At 32.6% G+C, this 21,543-nt stretch overlaps 1 protein-coding gene across 7 annotated transcripts in view; it reads left to right on the forward strand.

Annotated features, from left to right (window-relative positions):
- The window catches only part of trol (terribly reduced optic lobes), a 130,195-nt gene that overhangs the window by 48,858 nt on the left and 59,794 nt on the right, over positions 1 to 21,543 (forward strand). For all 7 annotated transcript variants that reach the window (XM_068761363.1, XM_068761393.1, XM_068761370.1 and 4 more), the window contains exons 8-9: positions 175 to 261; positions 2,532 to 2,645. In XM_068761363.1, the coding sequence (XP_068617464.1) occupies positions 175 to 261; positions 2,532 to 2,645 (201 nt within the window). The remainder of the gene's footprint in view (positions 1 to 174; positions 262 to 2,531; positions 2,646 to 21,543) is intronic.

Raw genomic sequence — 21,543 nt, forward strand, 5'->3', positions numbered from 1 at the left:
TTTATTTAATTATAATTTAAATATAATTGTTTATTGAATGTTTCATTTTTTAAATTTGTTTTGTTATATGCAATTAATATCAATAATTTTGAACAATTATCAAAATTTATTTTTGTACTTTACTTTTTTGTTTGTTTATTTTGAATTATTTTTTTATTATTTTATCCACTCCAGGCCCGGATAACAATGAGCTCCTTGAATCATTTACTTCAAGACCAGGAATGGACAATGAAGTTATACCGGAAACAACTACTCCAGCCTGTAAATATCTTTATTTTGATTTTCTCGTTATACTCTGGTTTCGTTATTTTCCAAGACAGTAAGCTAGTCATTTTATTTTGTTACAAATTACGAATTCTTCTCATCAATCAAATAAATCGAACTCCATAAGTAATAATCAGATATACAATAATACACTATGAACTTTATTATTTCATAATGGCATTTTAGTATTAATATCTTAATGTATAGTAATCAAACTACAAAACTATTCAAACTTAATTATGCAGTCACTTTTATTAAAGATCTACAAAATCAATTTATCTCAATTTACAATACTTTTAAAAATTGTTCAGAGTAATTACGATGCTTTACAATATTGCTTGTTATACTCGTATAATATTTTTGTTAATCCATAAGCCTGGGGCATTATTTAAGTACTTTATATCTACTCTTAATGAAAATTGGAAAATTTTATCAACTTTTAATTAAAATAAAAATCACCCAATGTTTTCGTTAAAATAATATGTTTATTACATTGGTAAAATGTTATGAAAACCTTGGTGAAATAATTTTATGCGGTTCATATTTACGAGTTCGGCAGTTATAAAGTTTTCTTTTAGGACTACCATGACCACTGCGGTCCGATGCCATTTTAGATTATATCCGATTGTACACTTTGAAGAAAATAAATCTGCTTAACATATCGACGTCGCCTTCCGTGTAGGATACAGTCGATAATGCGACGAGAAATGGCGACTAAGGCACGCTGGCCACAAACTTTTTTCTTTAAACTTTTTTCTTTTTGTTCTTATTATTCGAAAGTGGTCCTTGAGCCTTGCTGTCAGCTATTATTCAAGGTTAGGATCTTGGAGTCATCACTACTACCAAAGCTCTGGCTGATCAGGGTTTTCTTTTCCTCCGATGTTCTAAAATAAAACGATAGTTAACTGTGAGGAGCGACTGCGCATAAACGCCTTAACTATGATAGACACTCTTAATGAATTTGAATGATCTAAAGTATTTTACCTGGAAGAGGCTTTTCCTCTGTATTTTTTTTTCGTTTCAGTTACCTGAGTAATTGCCACTGAGAAACCAAAGTGATTCATAGGAAATTCTTTGATGAATTAATTTTTTTGAATAGCATCAAACGAAACCGTCCAACCCTCTAGTACTGCCTCGTTGATGTTTACATTCCCAAAATTTTTTTTTGATGATCAAACATTACCTCCGTACACTTGGCTAATGACAAGTTGATTGTCGGGCGGTGTTTGGTATTGTGATTGTGTTTTTCCTTAGATGGTGATGATGGCCTTTTTCTGATAGCTGGGACGAAGACAAATCGCAATTTACGCTTTCGTATAATGTTCATTTATGTTTTCTCCGAGGAAGTTTTCCTATTACTGTCGTAAAAGGCCGCGACGGCCTGTATTAGTAATAATTTTAGGATTTCCATATTTTCTCTGTGGAAGGTCTTAAACTCGTGTAGGTGTACCACGGACACCGAATAAACGACCTTCTGATAAGCTTCTGATTTTTTTTCGTAGGGGTTTTATTGGTTTTTTTTACTTTATTGTCAGGGTTCTACAAATCTAGTGTAGTTTTATCATGGGTGACCAGGTTTATTACGGTTACGTCTTATCACCTGTCTACTATAGGATCCGGTCTATATGTAGATGGCTATTTCTTTGTACTTCTTTACGTCTTCTTTCTATGTATTCCTTTGCAGCATTGAGTCAAAGCCTTAATAGGGCTCCTTTTCTGCTTCCACTGACGAGATTCTTCATGCTATCGGGCACTTTGTTGGCTGTTGACCTTAATGTCTTAAAAAGAACTCTAGTTTGTGGGGAGCTTTTCCTAATTTTGGTGCCCTTAAGCACTGCTTTTAAATTAATTGAATTATCAGCTATTATAATACCGATTTAATATTTCTAACCTCTCCTTTTATTAAGAACAAAAGAGCATTTGGCTGACGACTTTTACCGCCCTGCCGCTGCAACTTTTCTAGTGAAAGTTTAAAAGTTAAGTAAAGTTATCCACAGTTAAGAAGACCTATGACATATTTAAGGGAAGTGGCGACATTTAGAAGAGACATATGCCTTACAGTAGGCGTCTGTCGGCTTATATGAGGGTTATTGTTAGTTTTATTATGCGAATAAGTTCATTATGTGACAGGGTTATCCTATTCTAAACTTAAATATTCGCTGAAGATAATAGATATCCCCATGTATAATGAGATTAAATTAGTATTATTCATCTATTTTTCTGAATTAAACTGTGAAGGTATTGATTTTATATTTTTTGTTATGCAGTTTGTGCCATGAACGAATTCCGTTGCGACTTCACCAGATGTTTGCCTGCGGATCGACGATGCGACCGCATCTCTGACTGCGACGATGGTTCCGACGAAGCCGACTGTCCGCCAGGTAAGACAAAAGTATAGTCTTTAAAGTTGTCTGATAATAAACTAAAGCGTCAACGGCAAAATACCAACCGAAATATTTCCCGAAGCTGTTTAATATCTTCCTCCTCGAAGACATGATCCCACAGACATTGATCAGGAGTAAGTTGGGCCTTTTTTTGAAATGATGTTATTATACTTTGCTGAAGAATTACAGACCGATCTCACTTATAATATCTATAGGTTGTTGAGGTCATTACAAATCTTCTCGCACGCAGGTTTGTTAACTCATAGTCTTCCAAAAGAGCCGGTTGCCTTTAAGGATTTAATTCCATAGACCACATACATACTCTGTTGCAGAATATATAGAAAACTGAAAAGTATAATCGGCCACTATGTTTCATGTTTGTAGACTATGAGAAAGCCTATGATGCGTTCGAGACTTGGACTCTGCTGTAGTCGAACCAAAGATGCCAGATCGACTATCGGTACATGCATATGTCAAAGTGCTCGAATAAAAATGCCAGCATGTCAGTCAGGCTACGGAGCCATTGCTCGAAACCTACCCGGTTACAGAGAGGTGTTAGACAGGGAGAACTTATATCTCTGAAACTGATCACCGCTTCACTGGAAGATGTCTTCGAACTGATGGCGTAAGTTCAGCAGGCAATATAAAAGGAGAGTACGTTACTCCCCTTGGGTTTGCTGATGATGTAGCCGTAATTTACGATAAATATAATGATCTCAGAAGGGCCACCGGACACGTAGTCCTTAGAATAAATATGGTCAAGACGAAGCTATCATAATCTATTATCTTAGTCGTACTTACGCTAGCAGTTAGCGAAGGTGCTTCGCTCGAAGTTGTAATGATTATATATACCTGGGACAAATCGTCCAGTTTGGTAAATCCAACTTCGAAAAAGAGATCACTCGCCGAATCCAACTCGGATGGGCAGCGTTCGGGAAGCTCCAAAATATCTCGTCTAAAATACCGCAATGCCTAAAGACGAAGGCCTTTGGCCAGTCAGTGTTGCCGGTAATAACTTACGGAATCGAGACGTGGTCGCTTACGTGCCTCATAAGAAGGCTAGAGATCTCCCAAGGAGTAATAGAGGAGACTATGCTCGGAGAAGAACCTGTGTTACCGGCTTAGCTCGAAGAATTCTTCGTTTGAAGTGGCAGAGGGCGAGGCATATCGCCCACCCAACCGATGGCCGTTGGAACCGGGAGATTCTCCACTAGCGACCATGAGCCTTTACAAGCGTCTTGAGTAGACCCCCGCTAGATGTACCGACGACATAGGCTCGCAGGAAGTCGCTGATCATCGTTTCGATCCTTAAGGGAGGCCAATGGCTTGCAGTAGTTGCCTATCGGCTCAAAAAAAGAAGACTAAAGCGGTTTAAACCATCCCTTACATAGCATCTATGCTTTTCGTTAAACGCTGTTACAAAACATTTAAAAACATCTATATATTTACCTAAAAATGCAATTTATATATGAAAGAGATTTTTGTGATCAAATGTATTTTCAAAAGACAAAACACAATATCTTGTTGCATTGTTTACCTTAAACGGGTTTCATTTAGACATTTTGAGTGACGGATTTAGCGCGGCATTTCCTTGCATTGTATAGGAACGTTTAACCTAGTGGTAATTCGAGAGCACTGGATCGTTGCATGTTCCCAATCAATTGGCAATTATTAAACTAAAATAGACATCATTCTAAATTGCTCTAAACAATAGATTCTGTATAATGATAATGTGTAACTTTTGATTATTTATAATAATTTGTATTAGTTCGTGTCAAATAACTTGGAATAATCTTTATCCATAAATCAAATCTTTAACTTAAGGCGCCATATTTGAAATTTTAGTAGTACAAGTCATCAATGTGAAAATCAGTCACTTATTTCTTAGATTGCGTACGTATGTAATTGCTTTTGCAGTCAAGTATCCTGGTTACGTACTCACTAAGCAATTAAAATGTCCGTCCAACATGCGGTTTCTGCTGGCCTAAAGGCCTTTCATTTTAGCTCGTTGTGGACATTGACCGTGTTTGAATTCAAGAATCGAGAAGTTCATCAGAAATTGGTGTTCATGAAAAAGTGCTGTTTTAAAACTCTAGTTGCTTGTTCATTTATAAGATACTTAAATAAATTGGTAATAAAAAATTGTAGAACTGAAATATTTTTTACTTAATGTTATTTATGTACAGAATGATAATAATTTTAGACTAATAGGTGCAACTATTTTTAAAAAAGGGACAGTAGTATTTCTTGTACATGCCCAAAAATTCCTGTATCAAAATAATCCGAAACAACATATACTCGTACGTGTTAACAAAAACAGACTTGCTTACTTCAGTAATATAGAGTCATAATATTTATTATTGGAATGTCGAGTAGATCTTTGGTAATCAGAATCTCAAGTATTACTCATCTATAATAAGCATAAACCAATTGATGGCCGACATTATGAGTGAAGTAAATATAACAGACGAGGGCCTTACTAATATCAAATACATTTTTTATAATTTCGGATAAAAAAAATACATAACTTCTAATAAGGACCATGGTAACACGTGTGTACGTAACACACGTCATAATTGTAATGTAATTTCGGCCGGCCATACTTCGTAAAGCATACGTTTTAGCTATTGAATTCATTAATCTGTTTTACAGCAACGACTGATGACAATAATTAGTTTTACACGTTTATCTCATTCAACTATTCATATCACTCTGTTTTACACTATATTATTGTCAAATTACTTGATTGTAAGGCTAGTAATTTTTAACTCAATATATTTTAAAAGAAAGACGTAAAACGTCAGTTATTGTTGTTCTATATCATTTACACAAATAGGTGCTGACTTCAATCAACCATTTAAGTTTTTTGAAAAGCTTTCTCGGTGTTTTTTTTTTTTTATTACAAAAATTATAAACTTCATCGAAAAATCGCAAAAGAGTAAGAATCAACATTCAAAAACAAACTTCGCTTCGTTTGCTTAATATTATGATGCTTCTGTTAGTTTAATATTTTAAAATAAAATAATTATACATCCATTTTTTTAGTTTGTTCATATTTTATAGGTATTGCCTTCGAACGCATAGTATTCATACATGTTTTTAAGTAGTTTCGTTCAAGTGCAATTTGATTATATCAGAGCACATCGCTGTAGATTAAGTGGGCAAACAATTCCAATGCTTGTTGATGAAAATATTGAGTGCCCGGCGCGGTTATTGTCATGAAGGGTGCTTAAATTTTTATTGGAATAGATTGAGAGAACTTTAGCTTTCTTGGTACTGTATCATTGGCAATGATAGCTTGATGCATTGTTTTATTATAGCGTCTTATTGCACGACGGATCCAGTTTAAATGCTATTAAACAATTAAAAATGTTTTATCGTAACGTGTTATGGTCTTGTCATGAATTAATTTATCTTTTGTATAAAACGTGTCCACTCTTATTTTGAATTACCGAATAGTTAATCCATTACTATTGAGCTCTTGAATTTTATAAAAAGTGTCAACAACATAAATGTTATTATCCTGTAAAGATATCGGAAAGACAATTGTTTAAAAAATAATAGCTTTCGTAAACTTATTTCGAATTTCTTGAACAGGGAACTTTGCAAAGAGATTCCAGAATTTTAATAATACATCAGTGAACGATCTCTTTTTCCATCGTGGATTCAGAATAGTGATAAAATGAGGTCACAAGACACCTTACCTCTTGTTACAGAGATGAAATCGAAATAAAGTTAAACGAGTCCACGTTCCATTTCGACAAACTTGGAAATATATACTGCATAAAAATTGTTAAGATTAGTAATATTAATTAAATTTTATAATAAATTTACCGCAAATTTCTCTTTTGAATTTGTCTATAGGACGAACTTAAGAATATTACTACTGAAATGAACAAACATCATTCAATGAATATCTAAGTTTTTCATTGTTTTCATCAGTATTTACTTTATATGATATTTTACCTCCAAATGTCTTAAATTTCCTACAAAGATTAAAAGTTATTTATTTTTTTGTTAAAATCTATTATATTTTTCCTAAAACTAGTATATTATCGTTATTTAATTTTTAATCGAATTCGTAGATTTAATTTTCGTTCTCTATTCGTTTACTTTGCCATCTATACGATTGTAATAGGATCTTAGACTATGACAATAAGCGAGTTTATTCCTTTAAGCGGCGAAGTGCGCTTTATTTGATTTCTTCCCTTCAATTTTAAGTAAACTTGGGTCGAAGTATGTTGCTAATATTATTTTATTTGAATTAATAATTTTTATGCTCACTATTAGCGTAATATTATAGTAGAAGCAAGATTTTTTTTATTAAAACCATCAACGAACACAAGGGCTCAGTGTAACCATACGAATGCAGTTACATATATAAAAATCTATTCAAATGATTTATTTTAAACTACATCCAATTTATTCGAAATATCAATTGCATTATTTTCCATAGCGTCAGTCAACAATGTCCTAATGAATTTGTATCACGATGACCTTGCTTGATTGAAATCAATCAACAAATTTAATATTTAGTCAAACAAACATCGCCGTCCGTGTGTCACGTACGAATGCGTTGCACAGCGTTATACATATACTTTTTGTAAATAAACTGCACACGTTAGGTTACTATATATATCTTTCAATTAATTCTGTTATTTGATTCCTCATTCAGCGTTACAAAACTCTTCCTGGTGTTCAACAGCCGTATATGGCCATAAATTTATTAACTTGTCTGGATTTCCGTGAACTCAACGTGTCAGCAATTCTTTCGTAATAATGTAGAGTCAAAGTATCGATATGAAATTTGGTAGAACTAAAAAATAATTGTTTAATTTCTCGGCATTTTAAACCAAAAAGCTGATGAGCACATTATACCACTCAATTATTTGATAAATGTTGGTAATTTGCAAGAAACTTTGGAAGTTCGTAACAAATTAGATTACTTTAGAACTCAAATAGTTTCTAATATTCCATGAAGCAGTTCCCATCGACTTAGTAAGCCATACTTTTTTTGTAAATTATGAACGTTCACGCAAATCAGAACTCTGGGGACTGTCTGCTCACGATAAAATACACGTATATTTTCGTTGTCGCGGATTTCAAAGATTACATTTCAAGTTTTTTAAAATACAAATATAGAAAATTACATAATTTAATGACATTTATTTCAATGGTAATGGACACACAACAAGCATGGCTAGATTTTTTAATTTACTAAGGTTTATGAGGCAAAAGAAAAGTGTTTGTTTAAGTTTTTCAATATTTTACATTCGTTTTTGCCACAAGAATCTTCCGCGTGTCTGTCACGAAAAATTAGCAAATTTTTTTGGTATACATATTCCCAGAGCATTGAATAGAAGCTCGAGGTGCCTAAAAGGAGATATTTGGAATAAAAAAATTAATTTTCAATTTTTATAAACATAACTTACTAATTCGAAGAAAGCTATGGTAGGAAAAGAATGCCTTTGAACCGGATTTAAGGTATTTTGGAACTTAATAGTTTCTAATAGTATTTTTACTACTAGATAGTAATTGAGTTCAAAGTTTAGTTTATTGCTCTGTATTTTGAACGTTTCCTCACGCTTTATTAATCTGTAATTACTTTAATGAATATCACGTACTTATGATTTTATACAATTTTTATAAGATATAAAAACGATGTTTTAGCTATAATGATAGATAAAAAAATATTTGTTGTTATTTTCCTCCGAATTTATTAACTAACGCATCGATGCCACGTTATGCTATGTATTCTTTGACGGGACTGATCAATTCTAAGCTTTCGTGAGCGAATAACCCCGCCAGCATAAAATAAGTTTCTCTATGAAATTGAATACTGGCCGGATCGCGTGCTTACCTTCATTTTACGAGTTACCCGCAACCGATGTCTCTCTCAAACCCTAATGGGTTATGAATTAAATTGGCAGAATCGTCCCTGTTAGGACCGATAACGTCGGTCAATGTTTGGCCGAACACTGATAACCTTTGTTTAGGTTTTGTATTTGATATGTGGCATGTGTTTATAATGCGTCTCTTTTATTTCTAAAACATGATACTATTTATGTCATATTAATTATATAAACGTTATATCACAGTCATTTTGATTATAATCCGATAATGACTATAGATTGATCCGAGGTTCAGCTCACTCGGGCACCCTTAAATCGGAATGCTAAACGCGTTTCGAGTGGCAGCCCAAGCTGAGGTTAAGTAGCTTCCGCCTTAGCACCCTGAGAGTTTGGCGGCCTCCCAATACGATTAGATAAATAATGTTAGGCGCTTCCGTGAGGAAGCCCGGGACTCTAATTACTTCAAAAGCCCCGGACTCTCTAAAGCTCAAAATACTAACGGCCAAACAGCGCCGATACTATCGATAAAGGTAACTTTAAAAAAATTCAGGCACATCAGTTACAAAATTTTATTAATTCCAATTTAAATTGTAGATTTTTCCTCCCATTAATTATAATAGACAAAAGAACACTGTAGTTAAAATTGCATTGGCTGAAGGCCTGATTCAAATCTGCGAACTTTACAGATTGCGTCAAAAATTACAATTTTTATAATCCTGAGTAAATAATGAGAATAGTTAATAAAACGGAGGAAAGGGTATATGTACATGACCTTTTTATTAATTTATACTCTAAGGTGTTAAATGAACGAGATATTATGAGAGTCCCTGCTTTAAATAATATTTTACAACTTTGTCAATTTAAAAAGTTAGAAATGAAGTTCATAAAAAAAAACCGTAATAATGTACTAAAAGCCTTGCGTGCATATTTTGTTCGATTTTATAATAGCTTAAGATTACAACTGATACGAGGGGTCGGTATGCGTCGACACCCAATAGTTTTCATTTGCACTTGTAGTCGTAGACGGCAGCAGTCGGACGCACTCCGACGTCGCTTCCGCCGCGAACCGAAACCTCGCGACATTCCGATAGCGACATTATCACTCGCTTGTCGCTCGCACCAGATTTATGTCGGTGACTGTAACTGAACTTACAACTCGGTGACAAGCTTACGTGTTTACATAATGTAACTTACTGATTTACTTAGAAATTTGCAACCGCCTAAGCGTATTACAGTATATAACTAGTAAGTATCCTTAGGTTTATGCGAACCTTTGATGCCAGTTATATACTCAATTTTATCATGTTCGTTTCGTTCTCAATTTGCGCTCAATTTGCGTTTGTGAGTATTATTTTGGTAGAAAGATAATAAGAATACCAAAAATGAGAAATTTCTTGGACAGTTCAATAATGTTCCTTTTTCCAAAAAAGTGCACGAATTTTTTAATCGATGGGACACACAATACATCACAATAACAATTTACTTCAAATAGAAACTTTTTTGTACCTTTGCACCAATGCAGGCGAAGCGTATAAGCTTTTCTATATATAGTCAAGAACTACAAAGTAACATAATGCTTTTAGTTATAAATAATTGCGTGCTTTATCTATCACCATAGTAGCTGATGTCACGACGCTGACGCAACCTATGTATCATGCGGACGAATTGTTATACAATGAGTCCCATGCTATAAATCAGTTTCAATGAGAGCAGCAACTTTGCTCTTATCTCGCTAATGAACGGAGAACTGTATTGTAACGCATTTTAATTTCTTCTCGGAATTTTATAGGGCAATGATAACTGTGCCGCCACTTACATAGTATCTAAGCCGTTTTTCTGTACGAATTCTATGATTTGGTGGTTTTGTATGGAATGCTCTCTTTTTTAGATAGTAAATTTAGCAATAATGATCGTTTACTCTCATAAAAACTTCATAAATTGAAATTTGTTTTTTAAAATCATTATCATAATTGTGATCGTTTAGTAATATTATTTAAGATTGCAAATTATGTTTGGAGTATAGGTGAATAGCACATAGACATCCAATATACGATGTAAGTCTTTAGTAACAAAATGTATCAATACAAGATGTATTTATATAATGAAAAGAATAACATTTTTGTAATGAAAAATACTCTTCGTGGTTAGAGCAACAAGAAGTATTTTTTAAATAATGGAAGCAGTAGTTTTATGTGTAGAAGCTACTGCACTGAACTAAAAATAGCTGTATGTTTTTTGCTCTTTTTTTCATATATTTTGTATTATAACTTTAATATAACTTATGGGTAATGTACAAAGCCGATGTTTTAACAGTTTTATTCATCAAATAGAATATTGTATAAATTTACACGTATCGGATGGTACTTTTATTGGGTAAAAAATCTTCTTTTCTGTAACATATTTACTTACATTGGAGGATCTAATTAGGTTCCTTCTGTTGATAATCAGCTGAAATATGACAGCTGTTGGTTTATAGCCGGTTTGTTATTTACTCTCGTAACTGTTGACTCATCTTAGCATGACCAAATGACCCAAATTACATGAACCCATAAAAATCGCTTTTACAGCGACGTGAACACATCAGCTCTTAGTAATTTTAGATCGTACTGACTTCATTTCAGCTACGCTCGCCGGTATTTGCGTGTACCGCCACCGTTCAGCGAATTTTATGATATAGTTCCGCAGTAGTATATCACTTTTTGTTTAAACCGTGTCTGTCAAGGCATGCGGTGATCCTGTCCCCTTCACCCGACAAAAACTTACGAGCACCATGCGCTACAAATGTTCGAAACAATGTATTTCCTTTCAATAAAGTATTTTTAAGGCTTATTTTATTTTCAATACTAATTCTTATACATAAATGTTTTTAAAAATGTTTGTAAAATTCCTAAAAATACACAGTCAATGCTGTCTATTCTATTACTTGATTCAGAAAAGTTAAACTATACATTTCAAGGCGAGTCCGTTGTAAATTATATTTATTCTGAATATTAATTATACATAAATTATTTAATTAGCGATAAGGGATAATTCAATTTGAACTTAAATTTTCTTGGTAGTCATTATCGGTATTTTTACCGCCTTATCGCTTATTTAACCTGTTCTTGATCACAAGTTTAACGATACACAGTTTATATAGCCGAGAATTTAGGAATGTGCAGTGTTTGCGTTGATAATCTAAATGACGTCAGATGCTACCAGAGAAGCGATGACTAACTGACAACTAATGGACACAAATAACCGATCTCTGGGAGCTTACAGTTTTACTATGTACTGCTCTCTGAAACGATGCCTGCGTTTCAATTAACACAATACGATAAATAACTCAAGATAACACTTATTTGTTAAAATGTAATAGTATTTTGTAGTAAACCTTTTTTTTTATTAGACAGGTTTCTTTAGTTGAATTAAACTTTTCTATATAATATTTGTTTAAAATGTTTATATTATTACTATAAAATATTATTTATGAATAAATTAATTGAAAATAACTGAAAGGTTTTAAAATTTATTACATTATAAAGATGTTTAGTATTCGTGTGGTTGAACTTACAAGATTGTTGCAAAGACAAGTTTCAGAAGCTTGAGTGCATATTGGTACGGTACCACCATTTAGCTAATAAAGTGTTCTATTCTTTTATCAAGTTACGGTCACGAAACGTTGTCATCAGTTCAAATCAAGAGTTTGTCGATTCAGGCGCTTGATTAAGGAGAATGATTTGTGTACCATACGAACCGCATGGTAGTTTAGTTTGTATTTAAAGTTTTTATTTGTGATATATCACATAAACATTCTTTAAATACAGTTATAACTGTAGTTTATAACTATTTTATTATACACAAGAAATAAAATCTATTTATTTATCCTGGTATATATTTTATGGCACGGCTGTTGGTCTCGCGATGAAAGGTCAATTAAAAAAATATACATTATGGCAGAAATGTATCATGGTTCCGAATTTGCGGGGTAATTGGTTATATGTGTAAAAGCTTTAAAGAGGAATGTGCAATATCAACTGCGTTCGAAAATAATAAATGACCTAATTATAATATAGTTAGGCGTCTTGGTAAATAGATCGAGGACATAGCCAAAGTCGCGAGAAGTAGTTGGATGCGGGCAATGCATGACTGGTCGTTGTGGCGATCGCTTAGCAAGGCTTTTGCCTTACAGTGAGCGTGTATCTTCTGATGAAAATCTATCCCTAAAGACTGAACTGCTTGAAGTTATTGGCTTGTCGCGTTCCAGAGTGATCACTTTATACAGAGTAATTGGAAATAGGTGTAAAAGCTTCTGGCTGACAAATGAGCTATACATTCATCGCTAAAAGCTGTTACATCCATAGCACAGTCACCCTGTATCGTGAGATCCACTTTCATTCAGTTTATGTAAACCTTACATTACCATATGTATTTGGTTAAACATCTGATTATCAACTTCATGCTTTATCACCCTGTAAAGCATAAACAACGACTGTAAAAAATTAGCTAGTTTTCAGTGGTAGTAAAAACATTATTTTCCGCTAATGACAGAAGCTATTTTTTATTTATTTTATTTACACTACTGACCTCACACACTACTCACTTCACAGCACTTATTTAATCGACATTTAGTTATAATAAAAGTGACGTTGACGATGATAGCAACATTTGCCGAAAGCGTTGTTTTTTGCTTTGGTTTTAGCCTGTGTAGTTAAGCAATTATTATTGTTATTAGTTTTTATAAAAAAAAATATTATTCTGAAACCATCCTGACTTGACTCGAATATTATTATAAATCTGATTAGCGTTATAGTTGGGAGTGAACCGATATAGATTTATCGTGTTGCTTCAAAACCACTAACTTCTACATCGGAACTTCTTCAGAGAAGTAATTGCAACTCGATCTCAAGAGACTCGCGATAGAGTAGTGTGATTCAGATGCAAGTTTAATTATCGAATAAACATAGGATGGTTATATCAGAAAATGTTAGTGTATTCTATCAGAATCTCTTTTAGGTATCAGTCAGTATGAATCGAGTGAATACCGATTTGCTTTAAAAATGAAATAAACAGTTATCGGAAGTCTTAGTTAAGTGATCCTAAAACAAGTTTACCTTAAAATAAAAACAACGGCAATATTATTTCTTTGGTTTTCTTTGGAAATAATTTAAAATATCTAATAATTTTCGAACATAAACATTTTTTTTCTACTTTACATACATTTAGCAATAAACGCAAAACTACTAACTGATCATTTAACATTCAGCATATAGTCGTAACTTAAGCTTACGATTGCGCACAAATTAAGCGATAGTGCGTTCAGACTAGCAATTGTCATTCAAAAATTTCGTACAAGCGAACAATCGCGCGAAGGTAATTTGATAACCGGACAAACGAGCGCTGTAACAATATGCTCAAATCACACACTATTCAACAAAACTATAATGAATGTCACTACCCGAAAGTATCAACATACATTTCTCCAATTGTGCTTAATTTAATTTCTTTATTATAGCCAAATTTATTATCTTTAATGAAAAATTACTTTATTTTTCGTTAAACTTTTGGAACGGATTTAAACGTGATATTAATTTTCATCGTATTCTATTTTAATACACTCTTTTGGTACATCATTTATTTATATTCATTGGTATGCTATTGGTATGCTAAGTACGTAAGAATAATTAAAAATTATACCTTACCGCCCATAAAATGGTATGAAGTGTAAAATATTTCAAAAATTTAAACTTTTATGATGCATACAAATATTAGGTTTGATCTAAAATAAATTTATAATCCAAAAAAAAAAAACAAAAATTTGTTATTATAAATGTGTCTGTTATTATTTATAAATGAAAACGTTTTTTCAAATTCGTAACAAACCTTTCAAACGTCTATTCCCCCTGTCCGACGTTACGACTGTCAACTGCTCAAAGCGTCTTTCTATTTGATCTTGAAATATTTGATTCCTTTTTCTATTTGGTCATGTCGCTGGCGTGCCTTCAATCAAACCTACAATCAACGTTTTGACTTCAAGCACAACTAAGTGTATTTATCCCGCAGCATTTTATGATGACTAGTTAAAAGTTGTGACAAATACCAATAATAAAAGACATGAATGACTGGCTTAAAATATATCAAGTTGTGAATTCTTTTATTGTTTTTAAAATAGTTCCCTTAAGCAACTGTGCACATAACAGCCATTTCCATGGCGTTTTCGCAAGCAACTTCCACCTCTTTAGCATTTTTAATCGTGTACCAAAATGGTTTTCACTTATTTTAAGTAAAAATGAAAAGTCGCATGGTGCAAGAGTGGAACTATAAGGAGAAAGACAAAAATTTCTTACTTGCCATAGTCGAATATAGGTTGTTCGTTTGGACGGTTACGCTGACACGTTATTCTCTCATTAATTTTATCTTCAAAACCACACCCAAAGAAATATGGCACAATTTTTACGTTGTCTTCGTATTTTCAAGAAAAGTTGTTTTATAATAGCCTGTCTGATGAAGTGATTCTTTCCCTACGCTTCTTCCTATCTTAATTTTTGTAGGTAAATCTTCTAAAGCGATAAGCCCGCTGTGAAGATTGTCTTTTGATTTCAGGGTCATACCAATAAATCCAACATTGAATCCAATGTTATATTTGAGGCACCATCATCGAATTTCAATATCATTTTACGATAGCAGCAAAGCAACGACGTTTCAGGGGCTTCGATGGCTTAAGCAATAAGGTGGGCAAACTCCTCCCGACGTAGAAGACTGCAAATGTCATAGGATACTTGAAGCTACATAATTATAAAAATGGATTCATATAAAATTTAAACGATGCCACAAAAGTGTTTGAGCAATCGAAAGTTTCGGTGTTTCTTTAAGGGAATATGCCCCCGACCACGTTCGGTTCGGGCGGGCGTGCCTCAATGATGTAGAGCTCGCCCCGTTCGCAGACGACACCTACATTTACACTTCTGGTATAGCTGCCAGCGCCACACTCATGAATAGTTTAGTTCCATAATTGACTCAAATCAGTTACCTAGGTGTAGTGCTGCAGGACATCGAATTTCATCAAAGCGCACGAATAAGGGCGATCTTCTTGCTCTTCTGCCTCTTTCTATAACTAAACAGCGGTCCATGCTTCGCGCATGCTAATCCGCGCGTCATTCACAAACTCCAGGTCGTGCAGAACAGGTTCATGCTTAGGGATTTGGGCGTACCATGCATGCATATGTACGCAAAGCCTTGAGGTTAATCACTCCGTGGATAGTACACCGAAGGAAGTATGTACATGAAATGTAAGTATGTACATGAAGTATTCTTTTGGCACAAAGCTTCCTAACATCTAAATGATTGTGCAAAACATTTAGAATTTGTCTCTCGTCGATGTCAATACAAAGAGGAGAACTCTTATCAGGCTCAATCGTGTACCGCACAACTATATATGTTAGTCTCAATAGTTGACATCTCTTACATGGATTACCACTGATTATCCTGGGAAACGTGGTTAGAAAACTTTGTACTAAAGTTGGTTACCGCAAATCTTTCTTAAAAATAAGGTTAAAGTTGTTATTCTCAAAGCTTATGCATCAAATTGCGCGCATAATTTTTGGATAAAAAAAAATCTTATTAAACCTAACTAGTAAGAACTTAACCTTTATGTGTTTAGGTCTCCGTCTTTTTTTTTGCATATTGATCACGTATCTTATTCGTTATTTTTATTAAAAGCCATGCAAATAATTTTTATTGTAAGTACGATAGGCATGTTAAGAAGGAAACGCGTTTGCGATATCGATTTTCTTTTGATGATTAATTTCCTATTTTTTTAGCTTTTTTGTTATAGTTGCTGAATTAATGGTTAATTTATTAATAGTTCATGACAATACATTGTCGTTTTAGTTTGTTATATTTTTCCTTCGCTATTCTATGGAAATGGCCTAAAATAAATTTATACTTGTTGTAATATTGTTATATACCATAAAATAAGTGAGTGAGAGGGAGCGCAGGACGTTACTGCTTTAATATTTAACATAAGTTTGGTGTTTAATTTCTTTATAACACATATGCAAAAAAAAATATAGAAACTGATATATAGGTAGGCATATATGCTATTTAGATTAAAAATAAACATTCTTGGGATTTTGTCTTGGTCGGGTTTATTTTACTTATAGAATTTGATCGAGAATTAATGATATTGAGATCGAATATCCACAGCTGAATTACGAATGTATATTAGACTAATCTTTAACTTTTTATTTTTAAAATTTATTTATTCAATAAAAAACAAAATATATTATGTGAAATAAATATTTAGCTTTTTAATAATTATCAATGTTTAATTTTTGTACCAGTTAACATATAGCTCTTATCAGTAAAGTAGTAATTTATTAGTGTCACCAAGATTTAATAGCCTGACACTGAAACTGAGTCATTGGCTCAACAAATGTTACTAGGCAACAAGAAAACATCCTATCCTTGACTGGGGAATCGCTCGATAATTCGTTCAGTTAAATGACTGAAAACAGTAATAGAACTTATAAGGTGACTATAAAATCTTAGTTTTATAAATATTACTTAAAATGGTCGTGTTGTTCACATGACTCAATATTATGGAAATTATAATGACTATTAGCAACATTAGTTCAATCAATTCTGTCATCACATCTATTTTATATTTAATTGTCAGTATCGTCAGAAGTTTAATTATTTACAATAATTATTGTATATAATACAAGGTTAATGCAAATTTAGTGCGTAAACAATTTTTGTAAGCACGGCTAACCGTGGGCTACACATAAAAAAAAATCACTTTTATTTAACGTAACTAAAGTAATTATTTCAACATTTAATTGATCATTGCCACTAACGTGTACGCTATATAATGTACGTCATGCGTAATGCATTCGATTACCGTGTAGCCCAAATATTTGCGTGAGCCACGAGTATTTATTATTTTAGCAAAGATGTTCCACTCCCTGTTTATTGAATATTTGCTATTACCAGTAAGACGCGGTATCAATGAAGCAGCTAGACTTGTTTTAAAAGCAATAGTTACAGAAAAATTATAAAAATATTGACCATGCTGACATGAATATCACATTGAAATGTCATTTATTGTTATTTCAAAATATTTTAAGTAAACTATTTAAAGAGTACACTGTCACAAGCGCCCCTAGTATGCATTGATTTTATCCTTGTTTAGGTTCTTATTATATATATTTAGCCTCAAGTAGAAGTAACGAATGATAGTTGCAACATAAAATGAAATGATGGCGTTAATAAGCCATCATTTTATTTTAAGTTACAACTATCTAAGTAAGTATGTGTTTATTAATTTATGTATCATTTTTAATTATAGTTAATATAAACTTCAATTAAATACCTGGCAAAATTTAATGTTTCAATATAAAATAAACGAAATATTTTTCCCGTCGAAGGTGTCTAATAGTGTGTCATGCAATGCACTTGTTAATGCACGTATAATACTTTGGAGGCGATGTTATTTATGTTGCATCGTGTTATTGACTTTATATTCAGTAGTCTTAAAGTTTAATTTTGTACATACGTTTTTAACAATTTGTTGCGCTTAGAAAATAAAAAGAGATACGTACGATCGCGACGAAACCAGATTAATGTTACTTAAAGAGTGGTCCTTGAGGATGCTCCTCTGAAATAGGCTACACTTTTTGTTACTTAGACGCGGATAAGTCAAGTGTAGAAAGAGACATAACTTATTTTTACGTAAAATGTGCTATAATTTTCATTTTACATGTGAAGCGTAATATGTAAATAAATTCAAAATTGTTAGTGATTTTCTATATGCACAAGGAGAAAATGAGTTTAATCCTGGAATTTTACTAGAAATATTGGCAAAAAAAACAGTTTTTCAGAAGAAAAGCATGAAGAGACAGGTCTTGTAAATACATATATAACATTTAGTACGTAATGTACATATATGGACAAAAATGTTTAGACTCATTGCTGTCATAACTCTAAATTCAATTTACAAGTCGTCGCTAAAACATCAATCAACTTACGATAAGCGTGCCTTGTGACTCATTGTCTACATTTACCATAGAGGAGTAACTTTCTCAATACGGTGGTAGCTTTGGGGATTAGAATGTAATCATAATGAATATTATATATTAATATTACCTTAATTACATTAAGCGACGTATAACAATCCTTAGCTATTGCAATGCTTACACAAAATAAACTAATCTAAAATGTTAAAAAGTACGATGTCCGATTCGTAACTAAAAATCTCTATCAACTTTTGGTTTAATATCGGCGATTTAATATCAATGTTCACACAAAAGAAGCCATATAAAATTACAGTATACGTTTGCATCTTAATTGACAGAGAGTTTCTTAGTACTTAAGCCCATAGCTAATCCTTTTACAAAGAAATGTGCTAAGCGGTTACTAGAGACTAACCTTCAATGAAGAAGGACGCACGCGAATTTTGCACTGGTGACATTGTTTCAACATAATGACACATTATTTGACGGGAAACGGTATAAAGATACATATTTTATTGTAAACAGACTTACGAATTAGACCAAGCTGCAAATAGACTAGACGATCCGCTTTGATCCATATGTAAGAGTTATGCCATATTGATTAAATCTAAATATTTTTAAAATACAAGATACCATCAATAAAGAATTTACAAAATAAATAATTATTAAAGCTCATGTATACTATGCATTGTTTTTTTTTTAGTAGAGAACCAAAAAAATTCTGGTTTATGACCTTTGTTAAACAAGGCATGATCTCTTGGATATTTTAAACAAAGGAGAGGCTTTAGAAGTTTTAAATCGCCTCGTCACACGTATCGGCAAAGTTTTCGCAGTCCGAGATCCTGACAGGGGTCGTGTTTCTTACTTTTCAACTATACTTGTCTGCATAACTTGAATAGTCGCCTTCTTAGCAGTTGAAGGTAATGAAACCGGAGCCGCGTTTCATTGTCATCTAATATGTCAGAAAATTTTAAAATACTTGTAGTTTTGTACGAATTCGTGATTTTTTTTTTTGTTAATTTTAAGGGTACGACCGTTATTTGTTTTCATGCCCCAAAAAAATTAATGTATAATTAATTACCACCGTCAAGTTTGAACAAAATTACTTTTTCACAACATTATTTTACTAAAACTTTTGTATTCAATGTATTTATATTATTTAATAAATATTTTCGAATAATTTTATAGTGTTATGTATATTTGTAATGTTAATAAATTAACTAGTATAAAATTCTGTACCTGCATACTCCGATTGTATGAAGTGCAAGTTAACTTTTGACAAGGATTACACCTTCTCATTCATTTATATGGTTATTAAAAAGCTCCTTTTAATGTGTAAGCATCGATTGTATTAAAACATTATAGTATCTATTCAAACTTAAGATATTATATCACGTCACAGTTTAGTCTTCCATAGGAAATTTTTATGGTTGGTTTGAAATATATTACTAAACTACATTTACAAAAAAATTTACTTAACAATGTTCGGCTATTTTTTTAATCGATTTGTTTCAGCAATTTCAATTCTAAACATGCTGGGTGTATCCAAGCGTGTAACGAGTATTTAAATACGGTGTCAATATGTTATTCTTCCGAAGAACTATTCGACATATATAACGTAAAAAAAATAAAATATATTTAAATTAAATTTAAATATAAAAATTTCGGGACAATCCTTCACGTGCAGATTTAACTGAACTATTTCTATTATCGCCGGTTTGTCCTTAAGTAGTAATTAAAATTAAACTTAACGTGGCTTATAGAATATATCCTGTTAAATCTGAAGTAGCGTCATAAATTTTGGAAACAATTGGTGGCCTCTATTCCGGCAAAGGGCTAAGCTTGGTTCTCGTTCGCGGGGCCAAAATCAGAAGACATACATCCCATGCATCACGTCAGTTTGCTCCGTTACTCCGCGCTACAAGATCGCCAGTCGTCGCTCGTCCGTGCGTTCCATCGCACGTCCTGTCGCGCTGAACGACCCGTAACTTTAGTGCAAGTCTCGAACTCCACACAGCTCCGCAACCGTGCAAAGGCCCATCTGAAGGGTAATTACATCGGCTAACTTGATAAAAGTTTTATCAACCTATACCATTAAGTTAGATTGGAAATTAAAAACTTTAAATATACGATTAATTGTCGATAATGATGGCAAACTTGTATTTATATTTAATTTTAACAGATATTTAAATTTTACTTCACCTGCAAATTTCGTTAATGACTATTATCTCTATGAAGGATTTTTTTAATCAGGTTATCAGTGAAACAAAAGCAAAAAACAAACAAAAGTTAAATCAAATTGATAGTAACGTCACGCGACAAATATTCCTTGGCCTTCTACTAAGATTATCTGTTGCCATAAAGTTTGATGATGATTTCATAGTTTTGGAACATGCCAAGTTTCACATTTAAAACATCTTAGGTTTACTACTTTAAAACGTCACCGCCTTAAGCAACAAAAATACGCTGTGTTTTTATTTGACCATAGATAATTAGAAATATGGAAACATAATTTCTTAAACGAAAGTCATTAAAATATACAATATTTTAATAATTTATTTTTCGAATATATTTTGTCTGTATAATATATATTAATTATAATAATATATATTTCACCAATATAACGGATTTGGTGTGGATTTATTTAGCCAATGTTGCCGAAATACGCTGTCCTTTTGTATACATATAAAAAAACGGAATTAATAATCATGAGTATTTTTATATCAGTATGGATTTATCATTAATAAAATATAGCTGATACCTCTTTAACTTTTTAAAAATTAGTTTTATGTAAGATTTACGTGAGACAGTGATATAGTAGATTTAATTAAATAGACCTAATTTAATAATTTTACTTATAGCTAAAACTGCGCGATTGCTTTGCTCTAAATACTTACAATTTAGGTAACTATTTTGGTTATATTTGAGCTTCGCGATTTGTGGCTTATAACAAAATGTGATATTCTCTAATTTTTTTTTGAGTAGTAGTACATAATTTGTCCTAGTCTAGTGCAACTTATGGTAATCTTGTATGATTCCTTTCCGGTCAAT

The sequence above is a fragment of the Battus philenor genome, unplaced genomic scaffold (assembly GCF_028537555.1).
Source record: "Battus philenor isolate CCGP_79_NKW_IND1 unplaced genomic scaffold, ilBatPhil1.0.hap1 SCAF_1, whole genome shotgun sequence".
Lineage (NCBI taxonomy): Eukaryota > Metazoa > Arthropoda > Insecta > Lepidoptera > Papilionidae > Battus > Battus philenor.